At 44.2% G+C, this 17,946-nt stretch overlaps 1 protein-coding gene across 1 annotated transcript; it reads left to right on the top strand.

Moving 5' to 3' along the window:
* Positions 1 to 3,126: 3,126 nt before the first annotated feature.
* MMGT1 (membrane magnesium transporter 1) lies at positions 3,127 to 13,578 on the top strand. Its single transcript, XM_069746981.1, has 4 exons — positions 3,127 to 3,290; positions 8,811 to 8,863; positions 11,267 to 11,370; positions 11,781 to 13,578. The coding sequence occupies exons 1-4, from the start codon at positions 3,212 to 3,214 to the stop codon at positions 11,941 to 11,943; spliced, it is 399 nt and encodes a 132-aa protein (XP_069603082.1). The 5' UTR covers positions 3,127 to 3,211; the 3' UTR covers positions 11,944 to 13,578.
* Positions 13,579 to 17,946: the final 4,368 nt, after the last annotated feature.

Here is a 17,946-nt window from a genome sequence, read left to right as displayed (position 1 = left end):
CTGGGAGTATACACTGTGTACAGTCACTGCACAGTGGGACTACACACTGTATACAGTCACCGCACACCGGGGAGTATACACTGTATACAGCCACTGCATACCAGGGAGAATACACTGTATACGGTCACCGCACACCGGGGAGTATACACTGTATACAGTCACCGCACACCTGGGAGTATACACTGTGTACAGTCACTGCACAGCGGGACTACACACTGTATACAGTCGCCGCACACCGGGGAGTCCCTGCACACCGGGACTACACACTGTATACAGTCACCGCACACCAGGACTACACACTGTATACAGTCGCCGCACACCGGGGAGTCCCTGCACACCGGGACTACACACTGTATACAGTCACCGCACACCGGGGACTACAGACTGTATACAGTCACCACACACCGGGGAATACACACTGTAAACAGTCACCGAACACCGGGATTACACACTGTATACAGTCACCACACACCGGGGAGTATACACTGTATACAGTCACTGCACACCGGGGAGTCAGTATACTGCATTGAGAAACACGTGATGGTGCCTCTGCGGTGTTGGATGTTTTGATCTCCCTGAGGTCATTCATCCTTATGTTTATAGTCCTTTTACTAGGCACTGCTCATAATAGCCAGTTTCCTACTCCACACTGAGGAGGGGCAAATACCCCGAAACCGCTGTCTGTGGATGGATACCATGTTTTGGCATAGGTGGTTTTCCTTTTTCGATGCTGCCCTTCCCGTGGTTGTTCCTTCCCGGTGAAAGACCTGGCTATTTATTGCTTGTGTTGAGAAACAAGTGATGGTGTCTCCGTGGCTTTTCTACATGCATTTGCATATTTCCTATAAGTTATGGGGGCAGTGTTAAGGATCACTGCGTTGAGAAACACGTGATGGTGTCTCCGCGGTGTTGGATGTTTTGATCTCCCCGAGGTCATTCATCCTTGTTTATATTACACACTGTATACAGTCACCGCACACCGGGGAGTCACTGTTTATGTAGAAAATTTAGTTGCTTTTATTCACATGTAAAGGCACCACCAAATAATTTTCAAAGAAGAAAGGGGGTGATTGCGGACAACAAGGTTAACGTTTCGACCAGGCATGGTCTTTCTCAAAACCTCACTTTTGTACGAGGAGTAGATAGGAAAAATAAAGAGAAGGAGAAATATAGCAATGGAGTCCCCAAAGGCAGCTCCAGGCAGAGTTCAAGGGTAAAGTGTCTGTCTCATTGATGATGCAGTCATCTACTCCTCGTATAAAAGTGAGGCTTTGAGAAAGACCGTGCCTAGTCGAAACGTTAACCTTGTTGTCCGCAATCACCCCCTTTCTTCTTTGAAAATTATGTGGTGGTGCCTGTACATGTGAATAAAAGCAACTACATTTTCTACATAAACGCAAAGACTTGAGTGCGGATGTTTTTCTCTTATATACTTGACTTTGAATGTGCAGCCAGCACCTCCCTTCTTGAACTGTACAGTGTGCACATCAAATCTCTATCTGGTCTCTGGAGCAAGCCATAAAGAACTGTTGCTCCCTCGGTGTTCCGGCTACCGGGATCTTGCGCCTCAGAAGGAGGCAGCCTGTGCAGGGAGAACTCCTCTGATATCCACTCCTTTGCTACGACTTCTTCACCCTCTCTACAATAAAGTTCTCCTTCAGTGTCTCTTTCTAGAAGCTGCCACACTTAGGGCAGGCACAGCTCCGTGTCCTTCTGTCTCGATCTTTGACAGGATCCCACTCCTGTCAGGGACCAACTACCTGAGCGAAGCTCAGCCAGCAACTAACTTCCTCTCCAGGCAACCAGTTTTACCTAAGTGTGAGGAGTGCCCTAATAAATAGGAACATAGCTCCCCCTGGTGGCCTTGAGTGCGAAACGTGTTGCATGTTTGTGATACCTGGATTCGGTTGTCCTTCTTTGCCTCCAAACGTAATATCACTCTCCCTAGAGGAAAATGACATTACTGCAACGACCAGGACCCTGGGGCGCTGCATATGGGCAACTTGAAGAGATTCTCCAGCAACAGAAAAATATAAAATGTCATAAATTCCTCAATACCTTTTATTTGCAAATCACAATAGTTGTGTCTGTGGAGGTCATCGATATCAATGAATGAGGAGCTGACAAACCCAGGAAATCCACCAAAACTAAAGCATATCACTGACTTAAGTGGGCTATCTAGATAAAATATAACTTTCATTTATAATATTAAAAGTATTATAATTCAGTTCCACCGTGCTGTGTGTAAGCCTATCCAGCTGTTTTGCCCACCCATTTGTCAGGGGGCTCATCAGGAGAATGATGTAATGAACACTGTATAGGAACACTAGAGCCGCATATTGTGGCTTGTGAGTTTTCATCAATTACTCTATTGTTCAAATACAGTGTTTCTATCAGTCACCTGACATGCCCCTTGACAAATGGGTGGGTGAAACAAACGCGTTGTACCCGGATAGGCTTACACACAGCACGGTGGAACTCAATTATAAGAATAATTTTAATATTATAAAGTTGTATTTAATCTAGACAGCCCATGTAGGTCATTGATATGAGGAGGCCATCGTTATAAAATTAAAATGGCCGCCACCTTACTGCAATGGCAGAAAGTTGTCGTAGACGTTAAGGACCGGACTGTTGGTGTGTGGCATGTTATCCCCGGCCTCAGTGGCGGAGGTTCCTACTGCACACGCACACAGTCCTGTCCTCACAGTCCAGGACAAGACTCTGTCAGGAAGAAGGCGGCAGCGGCCATCTTATTTCCATAGTGACGACCTCCCAAGACACATGCATCGTTATTCGCTGATAGAATGTATTTAGACGTCTGTTCATAATGACAATATCTTTTTCCTTATTCCCAGATAATTCCTTTAAATATGTACCGCATTAGAACTACACTAAGCTGATAATAAAGTCCTTACTATCATCACTAAAACACCACTTTATCTTTGGAGAGCAGTGTATGAGGAACACGTCTGACATTTCAGCACAGACACACTGACCCAAAGTCAAATCATTTTAATTTTACAGTGAAAACTTCATCTCTTGAGCCTTTGTCAGAAATATGCCAACCACAACATGGCGCCTACTCAGCTGCGTACGTAGGTGATTGGCCGGCGGCATGACGTCAGCAGTGTCATCGTACGCCGGCTCAGCAGTTTGACGTCACTCTCAGCGACCGCCGGCTATTCACTGTAGTATCTGCTCCGGAGACATGGCGTCTTCAATCTGGAAAGGGCTGGTCGGGGCCGGTCTCTTCGCTTTGGCACACGCGGCTTTCTCAGCGGCTCAGCGTAAGTCACGGGCGGGGAGAACGATGATGGGGGACCGGAGTGAGCGGCCGCCATAGGACAGGCCTCGCAGGCCGTGGGGGGAGGGGAGCCCAGCTGTTGTCACTGGCAGGTGTGCTATAGAGGACGTGCTGTGTAACGTGGGTCAGCACTGCGCTGGCCATGAACGTGTTAATGTGCAGTGCTGACCTCTGACCCTTGTACCCACTGCACAATAAGGGAAAGCCTTGGGGGGCTCATAGTCTCTGATGCCTTCCAGCCCCATCTTTAGGAGCTCTGCTTGCTGTCAATAATTGGAATCTAGTGGAGAGTAAAGAGCAGGTTTCCCCCAGGACCCTCATTGTAAAGTGATTCCCCCTTGTAGTAAAGCTGCATGTTTTCCCCTTTACAGGGGGTCTCTCCACTACGAGGACAACCGCTTTCTTAAAGTAAATGTTCGGCCCCAATAAAATCCATACTCTCTTCCCATGCCGGGGCCATTCCTGCAGTGTCGGCACTCGCTCTCCCCAGGGCTGCGATGTGGTGAAATGACATGTGACGTCCGGCGCCCAATCAGCGCTGGCGTCACTGTCTACGACTTCGTATGAACTGAACATGAGCGGAGGTCCGGGCTGCAGCTGATCTCAGACTTCCTCTTCATTTCGACAGAAGGTGAAGACAATGATGCCAGCGCTGATTGGGCTTCAGGCATCACATGTCATTTCACTGCATCACTGCCCAGGACCGCGAGTGCAGACATCACGGGAATGGCGCCAGCACGGGAGCATGCCTTTATTTATTTTTTATCAGGGCCGAAGATTTAGTTTAAGAAGGTGTTGTCCTAGTAGATGAAAGCCCTTTAATTGTGAGCGTATAACACAGAACTTCATTTACTCTTGTGATGCTGGCAAATCAACACGCAGCCGGGCCCAGATAGATCTGTGGTATCTGCCCAGTAACACGCAGCTGGGCCCAGAGAGAAGGTCTATGGTATCTGCCCAGTAACACGCAGCTGGGCCCAGAGAGAAGATCTGTGGTATCTGCCCAGTAACACGCAGCTGGGCCCAGAGAGAAGATCTATGGTATCTGCCCAGTAACACGCAGCTGGGCCCAGAGAGAAGATCTGTGGTATCTGCCCAGTAACACGCAGCTGGGCCCAGAGAGAAGATCTATGGTATCTGCCCAGTAACACGTGGCTGGGCCCAGAGAGATGATCTGTGGTATCTGCCCAGTAACACTCGGCCGGGCCCAGAGAGAAGGTCTATGGTATACGCCCAGTAACACGCGGCTGGGCCCAGAGAGATCTGTGGTATCTGCCCAGTAACACACGGCTGGGCCCAGACAGAAGATCTGTGGTATACGCCCAGTAACACACGGCTGGGCCCAGACAGAAGATCTGTGGTATACGCCCAGTAACACACGGCTGGGCCTAGAGAGAAGATCTGTGGTATCTGCCCAGTAACACACGGCTGGGCCTAGAGAGAAGATCTGTGGTATCTGCCCAGTAACACGGCTGGGCCCCGAGAGAAGATCTGTGGTATCTGCTCAGTAACACATGGCTGGGCCCAGAGAGAAGATCTGTGGTATACGCCCAGTAACACGTGGCCAGGCCCAGAGAGAAGATCTGTGGTATACGTCCAGTAACACATGGCTGTGCCCAGAGAGAAGATCTGTGGTATCTGCCCAGTAACACATGGCTGGGCCCAGAGAGAAGATCTGTGGTATCTGCCCAGTAACACGTGGCCGGGCTCAGAGAGATCATCTGTGGTATACGTCCAGTAACACTTGGCTGGGCCCAGAGAAAAGATCTGGTTGAAAGAAAATTTTGCTCCTTTGTTTCCCAAGGACAAAACAGGAACAAAAAAAAAAATACTGTTCCAGAATCCGTGAAACAGCTGAAATTTGAGGAGGTTCTCCAGAGAAACTGTCAAGAGTATACAGCAAAAAATCATTGTTCTGGCCCCTTTGTTCTTAAAGAGGTTGTCCACTACTTTGTCATTGATTACCTATTCTTAGGATAGATCATCAATGTCTGATCGCTTGGAGTTCGACACCCGGCACCCCTGCCCATCAGCTGGTTTCTGTCTGCTCTGGCTGCCGGAACTGTTCGATTGTGGTGCTCCTCCATCTTCTGGTAGTGGCTGCAGATATGCGGTACCCTGCCACAGCCACTACTAGGAGGTGGAACTGCTCCGCAGTCGAGCAGTTCCAGCCAGCAGACTCCCGATAACAGCTGATCTGTGGGGGTGCTGATTGTCGTACCCTGAACAATCAGACATAGATGACCTATCCTAAGGATGTCATCAATAATAATAATCTTTATATAGCGCCAACATATTCCGTAGCGCTTTACAGTTTAATAGTATCAAACACAACAGACATAAGTAACAACGTTAACAATACAATAATTAAAGCAAAATAAAACAACCCATAAATAAAAAAAGTAGTGAACACCTCTTTAAAGGGAACCTGTCAGCAGATTTTGCTGCTATAAGATGCGGCCACTGCCTTTCAGGGGCTTATCTATAGTATTCTATAATGCTGTAGATAAGCCCCCGGTCCGACCTGCAAGTGAAGAAAAATAAGTTAGATTGTACTCACCCTGGGGGGCGGTCCTGTCCGATTGGTGTCGCAGGTCTGGTGCCTCCCATCTTCTTGCAACACCGCCCTCCTGCTTCTTCATCGCTCCCCGGCACTTCTGTGCAGGCGTACTTGTATGCCCTGTTGAGGGCAGAGTAAAGTACTGCAGTGCGCAGGTGCCGGGAAAGGTCAGAGAGGCTGCAGTACTTTGCTTAGCTCTCAACAGGGCATATAAATATGCCTGCACAGAAGTGCCGATGCCGGGGAGCGATGAAGCAGGAGGGCGGCGGTGCAAGAAGATGGGAGGCACTGGACCTGCGACACCCATCGGACTGGACCGCACAGGACCCCCAGACCCCCCCCCCCCCAGGTGAGTATAATATAACTTATTTTTCTTCACTTACAGGTCAGACCGGGGGCTTATCTATAGCATTACAGATATGCTGTAGATAAGCCCTGAAAGGCGCCGGCTGCATCTTATAGCGGCAAAATCTGCTGACAGGTTCCCTTTAAGGATAAGTGGGGATCCCTGAGGTCAAACTCCCCTTCACATCCAAAGTGTTCATTAAAGACATTGTCCATCCCATTTTTTTTTTTTAATTGTGGAGACTTTCCTGTTGCGAAGTACAAATAATAATTTAAAAAAAAACCCTCCCTTATCGATGTTTTTCACCTGCGACCCCAGTCTTTCTCTTTCCACTTCATATGGGGTGAGAGTGTAATTAGCTGTAGTGCTAATGTATTGACTCTGCCAGAAGAGATGAGACCTGCGGGTGACATTAGAGACATAGGTATTCTTGTTTTATTTTTCCACCACTCAGTTTGCAAAAAGAAAAATGGAGTTGACAACCCCTCTAATTTTCACAACCCGATGTGAGTGTTCCATGAAGCTGTATCAGGGCTGTCTTGTGCACTGATATCTGTTTCATATGATGGAAGTAGGAATTTGGATGTAATTATTAAATGTTTCCATTCACTGACAGCAAGCAGAGATTTTGGAACTGTCTACTTGTGACATACAGTAACCATTATGTTCATCATCATCATCATCATCATCATCAATGTTGAGGATTACTGAAAGAAACGTATACACAGTGCCCCCTGCTGGGTGCTTAAAATAGTCCCTCCACTGCATATGCCTGCAGCTGTTGTGTAAATAAAAAAGCATGTGTTAGGCTGGTTTCACATTTGCGTTTTTTGCCGCTGCATTGTAACGCATATAAACGCATGCGTTTTTTTTCCCTACATTTAACATTAAAAACGTATGCGGTTTCTTTTTGTACGCGTGACGTCACCGCTGTGCTCTGCTTTACGGCCGGTGCTCACACAGTCAGTGCGGGAAGCTGACGGCGAGGGACGTGACAGACACCGGAATGTAAGTATGTAGTGGTTTTTTTTTTTTTTTACTTTTACAATGGTAACCAGGGTAAACATCGGGTTACTAAGCGCGGCACCTTTATCAAGGTGATAAAGGGATCCAAACCCTAACCCTAGGGATCCAAACCCTAACCCATTAAGGTGATAAAGGGATCCAAACCCTAACCCTAGGGATCCAAACCCTAACCATAGGGATCCAAACCCTAACCCTAGCCATTTCTATTTATAGTGGGTTTTCTAGTTGATTTTTATGATTGGCAGCTGTCACACACTAATTTTTATTCCAAAAATTATTTTTTTGCGTTACCACATTTTGAGAGCTACAATTTTTCCATATTTTGGTCCACGGAGTCATGTCACATGCCCTCTGTAGTCCCATTGGCGGTGTCTGGATCTTGACTTTTCTCTTGTGAAATTTCTCATCATGCGTATCAAAAACGCAAACGTGGTAAAAAACGCATGTAAACGCAAAAACACATGCGTCTAAAAAACGCAGCGTTTGTACGCGTTTACATGTGTTTTTTTCACCACCTGCGGATGCGTTTTAAACGCTGCGTTTTTAAATGAAAATGTGAAACTAGCCTTAGGGTGTTATACAACCTATTGTAGAATCAAATGGCTTCCTCTACAGAATAATTAGTGGTTTTAATTATGCAGAGTCTACTAGTGACGTGTGGTGGCCTATAACACTGCCATATTCTGGGAGGAGTGCTGTAGGGGCAGCAGCCATACTGTAGTCTAGTACCAGATGAGACCCATAGACCAGTGGGTTATGTAGAAAGACACCAGTGATAATTGGTAGGTGGGACCTGTACAGATTCCTGGACAGCCATATACTCTGTATATAGGAGTACACCTTAGTGGCGGAATCCTGTTTGTCAGTATGGAGGGAATGCAGTCCAGTCTGGTGCAGATAGCGATGGGACACGAGCTGCTTCTGCTCATTTACAATGTGCTCTCTGTTCACACAAGCTTCATTTTTGACTGCAGATGGAAGCAATCCCAGCTCCGCTACCAGTCAGTCCCATTGACTTTTAATGGGTCTGCATATATATTTTTATTTTTTTATCAACAATTACAGATGATGATTCTACATGGAAGCCTGAAGAATTGTGAATGCAGCTCTGGGGTATAACACACTTTCTAACACAGGATCAGTACAAGATCAAAGTATAATTTCTCTACAGTAAATCTACATTAAAGATAAAGTGTAATTTATTCGAATCATAATAGTCCCTCAGAAATGCTCTAGATGCGTGGGGGTCTTGGTCCTGAGCTTGGTCCTGAGTCCCCTCCCCCCCCCCCATTTGGTTGAAACTCCTTGTAGAAGCGCTCAGCTGAAGGGCTCAAGAAAAAAAATCTGTAAAGCCTGTGCTCAGAAGGTGCTTTTGAGCAATCGGTGGGTGTCTCGGGACCCTCACACTTTAGAAGCATTTCTGAAGGGCCATTGTGATTTCAAGATAAAAAAAAAAGCCATTTCCTCTTTGAATCGTACAGTGGTCCTCATATCTGCAGACAGGCCGATGTCCATGGGGGTATTACCATTTCTGAGAGTGACTCATTTGTCCATTCTGGTTTACTTTTTAGATCGTTCCTATATGAGGCTGACTGAAAAAGAAGATGAAACGTTACCGATAGATGTAAGTCCCAGCTAAGTAATTGGCTCCAGTTTCCGATTGCCGGCCATTTACTTTTACGTACTCGCTGTGATAGAAGAACATTGAGGGTTTCCCCCTGCTACTCTCCTCTACAATCAGGACATACACTGGAGTGCTGACTCCTGCCCTTACCCCGACTCCGCATGTCTCAGGGCATTCTGTATTGGAGGATAGCATAGGGTTAAAAGGGGGCAGCTGTACCCTGCGCACCACCAGGAATAGAAAGAACATTGGAAGAGCGGATAATGGGTTTCCAGAGGAACAGTAGTGCTAGAGAGATTAGTGGTTTTAAAAAATCTTGATTGGCATTAACAGGTTTTTCCACCTTTCATCATTAAGATGAGAATAATTCTATCCAGGCTCTGACTATTCCAGCGATGGCCTAGAGCAGCTACGCCTTGCTGTTTTCTGCAACCCCTCCCCCCCCCATTGAAATCCAGCAGTTAGAGCATGGTCGCAGTTATTAGAGCCCTTTCACACTGCGTTTTTGGCCACGTTCGTTGGTCTCGTCAGGGCTTGCGTTCAAACTACCCCACCTTCTTGTAAACTGGGATTCGGACCTATGCACTGGTGGGGCCATAGACTATAATGGCGCCGGCAGTCAACGTGCGCTCTGCCGTGCATCATTTTTGGGCTTATACACTTACTGCAGGCAGACACTCGGATGCAGTCTACTATGTATGAGTGTCCGGCTCCAGTAGGTGTACTCGCCCGAAAATGATGCACTACAAAGAACACATTCACTGTCTGCACATACGCCCAAATCCTGTTTCGCACGGAGGGTCCGGACACAAGCCCCGACGAGACAAAAACATAATGTGAAAATGTGAAAGCTCCCTTACAAAAGGCCGAGTTGGGCCAATTACTTTATTTTTCTTGTCTTATTTATTGGGGGGTGGTGGGGGGGAATGGCTGATGGTGAATTGTTAACTGCTAGGAGGCAATGCTAAGAGATTTCAGTGTTCCAGGACACATCTCCTCAGCCTTAGGGCTCGACCCTCCACTGTATTTTTGGTCTGAGTGCTATCCATGGAGAATCCGACAGCGCTCAGACCGATGTTATTCAATGTGGCAGCTCAAATGAGTAATATGAATTTTTTTCTTTCCACTGATCAAATCTGTGTGTAGAATAAATCGCTGCATGTATTACGGTAGTTTATTCTGTAAATCAGATGAAACTCCACCACTCAAGTCTATGGGTGCGCAAAAAAAATAATAATTCGGACGCCATACAGAGACACAGTACAACATCCGATTTTTTTTTTTTTTATGGATACAATGCAACTCTGCAACATAGAAAACTGTAAATGATGAATAGCTGTTGTAAAAATGGATTATACACAGAAGAAAAGTGAGAAAAATATTATGCAAGTTTTCTGGATGAAACTGACGATTTATGCGGTCATGGGAACCTACCGTCATGGAGACAGACATGTGGACCTGTTATGGGGGCAGTTAAGGGATTTTGTCACCTGTGAATTTGCTATAAGTATGCAAGAATCTGTCAAAGAAAGCGCATTTAAAGATATTTTAGAAGAAGAATCAATAGACTAACACTACAGATGGAATATTCTGTGAATGGCTATAAAGAGCTGAGAAATGGGCCACATCCATGGAAGCTCTGCTGAGATTCCCTTAATAAGTGGGAGATTACCTGCGCAACAGTTCTGCAGGGTGTTACCATGAAAATACCCCTTGCCAATAAATGATCTGCAGTTCCACAGGGAGGGTAACTGAAAATACCCCTTGCCAATAAATGGTTAATCTGCAGTTCCTCAGGGTGGGTACCTAAAAATACGTCTTGCCAATAAATGGTAACCCCCGGGTCAGCAAAGATTGTTCACAAGTCTGACCCAGCTACCTCAAAAAACCCTTTGCTAATTTCTCATTTATGTCTGGTCATGGGGTGGAGGAGGGTCTGCCCAGGTTGAACTTCTGAAAGAAATCATTCAAATTCCGAAAGGAAGGGAGGACAGAATGTCTTGAACATTATCCTTTGCTGCTGCAATGTGGCCAGGAAGATCTGCCCTTTTACTGGGGGGCTCCAAGGATCCCTTCCGAGCAGAAGAATCAGGCAGCCCCTGTGGTGACCTCCGGCATAACATGTCCACAGTGGATCTAGACACCTTGGTGAGGTCTGCACAACCAGTGATTGAGAGCATGCCCACTTTGTGGATGCTAGAATCCGCCTACAAAGAAGAAAACGAAAAAAATAATCAGGCAAACGCATATCAAATAGACTAAAAAAAAGACGCAAATAGAATGAATTAGGCGCAAATAAATAAAAAGTGCAAAACTAGACTAACGGGCGAATGCAATGATGAATCCAGGCCACAGTGGCTTCACTGCCGTGCTAATTCTTTGTATTTTTTCATCCCTTTGCAGATAGTCCTTCAGACCTTGCTGGCATTTGTAGTGGCATGCTACGGCATAGTACATATTGCTGGAGAGTTTAAAGACATGGACGCCACATCAGAGCTGAAGAATAAGTACGCATGGTTCCTTCTGTCAGTATGGGGGCGATATTAGGCCAGTCAGATAAGAGACCACCAGCACTTTGCCAAAAGTTGTTTAGGAATATTAATTCTTTGTATCCAAAGCAAACAACTTAATCCCCTTTGGTTTTATCCGGCACAGAAATAACTTAGTAACTTCCCAGGGAATAAATGATCTTCTGCAGATTTCCTCCGAGGGTTTGTAGGCCCTGCCGATCAGGACTTTGTAGGGTCAGAATACCACTTATCCCTTTCCATAGTGTTGGCGATCGCTGCTTTCCTTCTGTAACAGTGATATTAATAATGTGGGAAACCTGGGAATTTCATATAGCCCTGACCCATCACTGGGGGAAGCGTCTAAGCAGTACTATATAATAATATATCATTTCTTTATTTCTTCAAAGGACATTTGACACCTTAAGGAATCACCCGTCATTCTATATTTTCAATCACCGGGGACGAGTGATGTTCCAGTCCCCAGAAACGGAAGAATCCCATCAAAATCAGCCTGGCTTCATATCCAACGCATCACTGAAGTTACGAAAACTAGAACCAATGCAACGCTGAAAAAATACACCGATTTTTACAGATGATTATAGAACAGAATATTGTGATCACAGCAGTCCCGGGGTATAAACTTTTATTCATTTTTTTTTTTCTGGAGCAGTATTTATATTGTTCTTCCAGACTTTATATGAGGACTTACTTTGTACACTTGTGGACTGTGCGGCCGAGCAATGCACTGTAACTTATTGCTACGATTATGCTGTAAGAGATGTCTTTTATCCTGGAAACACGACCTATTGCTGCAGCTGGAATAAATCAGCATGAAGAAGAAATTGTCAGATGTGCTAAGGATTGTATGTGGTTTATCTAGAGATCTGTAGGGCCCCACGCAGCCCTCAATACTTGTTGCTCTGTGATAATGTCATTCACTCGCATGTAATCATTAACTATCTGCTCCTGTCAATGCGGAGGAGGAGGAGGAAGACTCGTCCAATGACGCCATTAAGGTGCGGGACTACAAGTTCATAAAGTGCAGATAACACATAAAGAGGCATATTCGGAGTTGTGTTCCCATGATAAGTGGACCATTGCAGATGACTTAAAACCAAGTTCCCATGATGAGTATTTGGTCCTTTTTTTTTTAGTGCAAAAAGATAATCTGTGTATTATAATTCCAGCAAAGTTTGCATAAAAAATAAAGTACGCTTGTTTTATTTCCAGATTGCAGAATGAAATCTGCAGTATTTTGTCCGCAGATAAAAAAATAAAAAAAGCATGCAATCCGCACATATCTTAATAAAGTTCTATCAAAGCTAGGTAAGGTATGTGCACTGTGTCAAGGCTGAATATGTGCACAACAATGGAATTTTTCCATTACTGTGCATTATGTTCATTTTTTTGCTTTTAGATGAGTTCCATGCAGAATCCGCTTGATAAAGATGTCTTGTGCACATATTCTTACTGCTTTACGTGTTTTTGCTGTGAAGAAAAAAAAATGCTGCACTTTACAGTAACCACAAAGTGAAGATTTCTGAAGTCTTGTGCACACTCCGCTTATTTTTTTCCTTGCAGATTTGAAGCAAAGTTGTTGTTTTTTTCCAAATCTGCAGCATGTCAATACTTTATTTGCAGTGTTTTTCAACCATTCAAATGAATGGGGATGGGGAACACAAAGTACGGTACATATTTTACATAGAATTTTTCTGTTAAAACTTTTTTTTTTTGCTGCAGAAAAATCCGTTGGAAAATACTCGACATGCGCACACATTCTTTTACTGCAAACAAGGCATTTTAAGTACTTTGTTTTATTTAACACATGACATACAAAAAGGAGAAAAAACATGATATAAAAACACATGTAAAAAAAAATCACTAAAAATGCAAGTACCGTAACTTAAATAATGATTAAATAAGTAATTAGTTTTTGCAGAAAATCCATAGCTTAAACAAAATGCACCAAATGCTCATCATGGGAACTTAGGTTTGTTTTCCCCCCCATCTCTGCGCAGAACGCGATCAATGAAGTTTAGGTGAAAAAAAGGTTTTCCCTCTGATAATTTGTGAGTAGACGCTGCATTGTGCCTGGATATTGTTGGGGCCACGCAGCTCTGCACAATACAATGGTGATATATGATTTCTTTAAAACATGAAGTCTGAAGCAGACAGGTTTCAATAAAGGAACAGTCATTGACCTAATTTTTATTGTCGGCATTCTTTCAGTTTATCCAGAGAACTGAGAAGACACAAATAGGAGCGTCTGCCTCAGTAAATGCAGTGGAGATGTGCGATCCCTACAGATAGGAAAATCTACTGGGAAAATTAGTAAGGGAAGAGAAGACAAAAAGTGAAGGCGATGCAGCTACCACTTACCTCAGCCACAATGGGGTGATTACATCTAAGGAGAGTAGTGAAGACACTTGCCATATAATTAGGTTTCAAATATTTCCTAAAAATAAAACCTTTAATCATATGATACAATGTAACAGGATTATCAAACATATATTGTGAGATCATCATTGAAAGGAAAACTGACAGCTGATACATGCTGCTTGCCAGATCCTTGGGCAGCACTGGATGCATGACCTCAGCCATGTATGTCTGACATACAGTACAGACCAAACGTTTGGACACACCTTCTCATTTAAAGATTTTTCTGTATTTTCGGGAGTAAGAAAATTGTACATTCACACTGAAGGCATCAAAACTATGAATAAACACGTGGAATTATATACTTAAAGTGTGAAACAACTGAAATTATGTCTTATATTCTAGGTTCTTCAAAGTAGCCACCTTTTGCTTTGATGACTGCTTTGCACACTCTTGGCATTCTCTTGATGAGCTTCAAGAGGTAGTCACTGGGAATGGTTTTCATTTCACAGGTGTGCCCAGTCAGGTTTAATAAGTGGGATTTCTTGCCTTATAAATGAGGTCGGGACCATCAGTTGTGTTGTGCAGAAGTCTGGTGGATACACAGCTGATAGTCCTACTGAATAGACTGTTAGCTGCTTTTTTCATGCCATAGTACAAATTCTAAGTAAAGAAAAACAAGTGGCCATCATTACTTTAAGAAATGAAGGTCAGTCAGTCTGAAAAATTGGGAAAACTTTGAAAGTGTCCCCAAGTGCAGTGGCAAAAACCATCAAGCGCTACAAAGAAACTGGCACACATGAGGACCGCCCCAGGAAAGGAAGACCAAGAGTCACCTCTGCTTCTGAGGATAAATTTATCCGAGTCACCAGCCTCAGAAATCGCAGGTTAAAGGGACACTGTCACCTGGATTTGGAGGGAACAATCTTCAGCCATGGAGGCGGGGTTTTGGGGTTTTTGATTCACCTTTTCCTTACCCGCTGGCTGCATGCTGGCTGCAATATTGGATTGAAGTTCATTCTCTGTCCTCCGTAGTACATGCCTGCACATGGCAATCTTGCCTAGCGCAGGCGTGTACTATGGAGGACAGAGAATGAACTTCAATCCAATATTGCAGCCAGCGGGTAAGGAAAGGGTGAATCAAAAACCCCAAAACCCCGCCTCCATGGCTGAAGATTGTTCCCTCCAAATCCAGGTGACAGTGTCCCTTTAACAGCAGCTCAGATTAGAGACCAGGTCAATGCCACACAGACTTCTAGCAGCAGACACATCTCTACAACTGTTAAAACCAATTATCTACCAATGTCCTTTTTTTGGGACGCCTTATTTTTTGCTTCTAGCAACTAAGATTTTATAATTTTTTATAATTGGGTCCAATTTGTTGTGTTTGTAAAATGAATGTTTTTAAAAAAGGAAATCATGTCATTGTCATTTTTAATTGAATATTGGGACGCCATTTTCTGAAAAATACGTACTTGTAAAAATTTGGCAAATTATGTTTCTGATTCTTTAGGACCCAAAATCGTTAAAATATGTCATTTAAAATAAAAAATGAAAATTGCTAATTTGGCAAGTAATGGGTTAAGAGGAGACTGTGCAGCAGGCCTTCATGGTAAAATAGCTGCTAGGAAACCACTGCTAAGGACAGGCAACAAGCAGAAGAGACTTGTTTGGGCTAAAGAACACAAGGAATGGACATCAGACCAGTGGAAATCTATGCTTTGGTCTGATAAGTCCAAATTTGAGTTCTTTGGTTCCAACCACTGTGTCTTTGTGCGGCGCAGAAAAGGTGAACGGATGGACTCTACATGCCTGGTTCCCACCGTGAAGCATGGAGGAGGAGGTGTGGTGGTGTTTTTCTGGTGACACAGTTGGGGATTTATTCAAAATTGAAGGCATACTGAACCAGCATGGCTACCACAGCATCTTGCAGAGGCATGCTATTCCATCCGGTTTGCGTTTAGTTGGACCATCATTTATTTTTCAACAGGACAATGACCCCAAACACACCTCCAGGCTGTGTAAGGGCTATTTGACCAAGAAGGAGAGTGATGGGGTGCTACGCCAGATGACCTGGCCTCCACAGTCACCAGATCTGAACCCAATCAATATGGTTTGGGGTGAGCTGGACCGCAGAGTGAAGGCAAAAGGGCCAACAAGTGCTAAGCATCTCTGGGAACTCCTTCAAGATTGTTGGAAGACCATTCCTGGTGACTACCTCCTGAAGCTCATCAAGAGAATGCCAAGTGTGTGCAAAGCAGTCATCAATGCAGAAGGTGGCTACCTTGAAGAACCTAGAATACAAGACATATTTTCAGTTGTTTCACACTTTTTTCTTAAATATATAATTCCACATATATAATTCATAGTTTTGATGCCTTCAGTGTGAATGTACAATTTTCATATTCATAAAAATACAGAAAAATCTTTAAATGAGAAGATGTGTCCAAACTTTTGGTCTGTACTGTACATACTGTGTTTGAAAAAAGTCGGGTTACTTACCGTTAATGCTCTTTCATTGAGTCCACGACAGGACCCACATGAGAGAAGGATCTGCCCATAGGAACAGGAAACCAACAGAAATAAAAGGGGGTGGTCCGTCTCTCCTCAGCTGGATTTCAGAGTTCTAGTGGAACCGCCCAAGTATTAGGTCAAAATATAAGTCTTTTTTTTTTTACTTACTATATACTATATATATAACTATAAGTTCCTATATCCAAACACCATTACGTGATCTGTTTATATTATAACTTAGGGAGGGTAGTGAGTGGGTGCTGTCGTGGACTCAATAAAAAAGCATTACCGGTAAGTAATAATCGGGCTTTTTACTCTTCGCCACGACAGCACCCACATGAGAGATTTTCAGAGAACCATCACCTGGGAGGGACCACAGTGCTCTCCCAAAGGCCAACTCCGAAGTAGATGAAAGATCCAGCCTGTAGTGATTATAAAAGGTGGATTGAGATGACCACGTTGCGGCCTTACATATAAGTTCAATTGTAATGTTTACCCTCTCTGCCCAAGAGGATGCTACTGCTCTCGCTGAATGCGCCTTTATACCCTCCGGAGAATTTTTGCCCTTCGGAGTATGCCAGGCAGATTGCATCCCTGATCCAACGGGATAAGGTGTCCTTCATGACCCCGTACCCCTTTCTGTGGCCCTGGAAGGATACAAACAGAGCCCTACTCTGTTTCCAGGCCCTAGATCTGTCTATATATTTTAGGACAGCCCTCTTCACATCCAAGGTATGAAACTTCTCTTCCTCTGGAGTGGAAGGATTACTAAAGAAGGAGGGAAGAATAATCTCCTGTGAAACTTTGCTGCCACCTTAGAAAGGTATAATGGATCTGGTTTCAGTATAATTTTGTCTTGAGATCCTAAAAAAAAGGATCTATGGAAAGGGCTTGGATATCGCTAACTCTTCTGGCTTAAGTCAATGCTAACAAAAGGGCAGTTTTTAAAGATGTATTTCAAAGGAAAGGACTCTAATGGCTCAAACGGGAACCTGTTAGGGCCTCCAGAACTAAATTTAGATCCCAGGGAGAAACTCGAGGAATGTGAACCGGGTCACTGCGTTTACAAGCTGAACCGAGAAACCCACCTATCTCCTGCTACGTTGTAACCATAAAGGGCTCCTAAGGCAGATAGAACTGGACCTTTAGCGTACTATCGGGCAGTCCCAGTTCTCTACCTCTCTGCAGAAATTCTAAAATAGGTGAGATCGGAACCTTCCTCAGAGAGGGTACCTGTATGGAATTCTAGGAATTTCCTCCATACTTTACTATAAATTTTTGTTGTAGACTCCTTCATACTCTGCAGGAGTGTGTTAATTAAGCCTTCTGAGAATCCCCTTAATTTCAATAACTGACACTTTCATGGCAAAAAGGTTTATTTGAGGAAGATCCCATAAATCCACAATGTTTCTGAATATATGGCGGTTGAGACACCATTCCGCTTGATGTAGCATATGACGGCTCAGGACGTCTGCTTTTGAGTTGTCCTTTCCCCTGATATGGACAGCTGACAGGGAAAGTAGATGGGCCTTGGCTAAACTGAAGATTTTTACTGCAGAAGATATCAGCTTTTTTGATCGTGTTCCGCCTTGTAGGTTCACATACACAACCGCCGTGGTAGATAAATATCGATCTATCGATAGCTAGATATATCGATAGATAATAGACAGATATAGCTATAGA

This window comes from Ranitomeya imitator, chromosome 2 (assembly GCF_032444005.1).
Source record: "Ranitomeya imitator isolate aRanImi1 chromosome 2, aRanImi1.pri, whole genome shotgun sequence".
NCBI classification, from domain to species: domain Eukaryota; kingdom Metazoa; phylum Chordata; class Amphibia; order Anura; family Dendrobatidae; genus Ranitomeya; species Ranitomeya imitator.
Note: the sequence above shows the minus strand (reverse complement) of the source record. Positions and strands in the feature narration are given on the sequence as shown.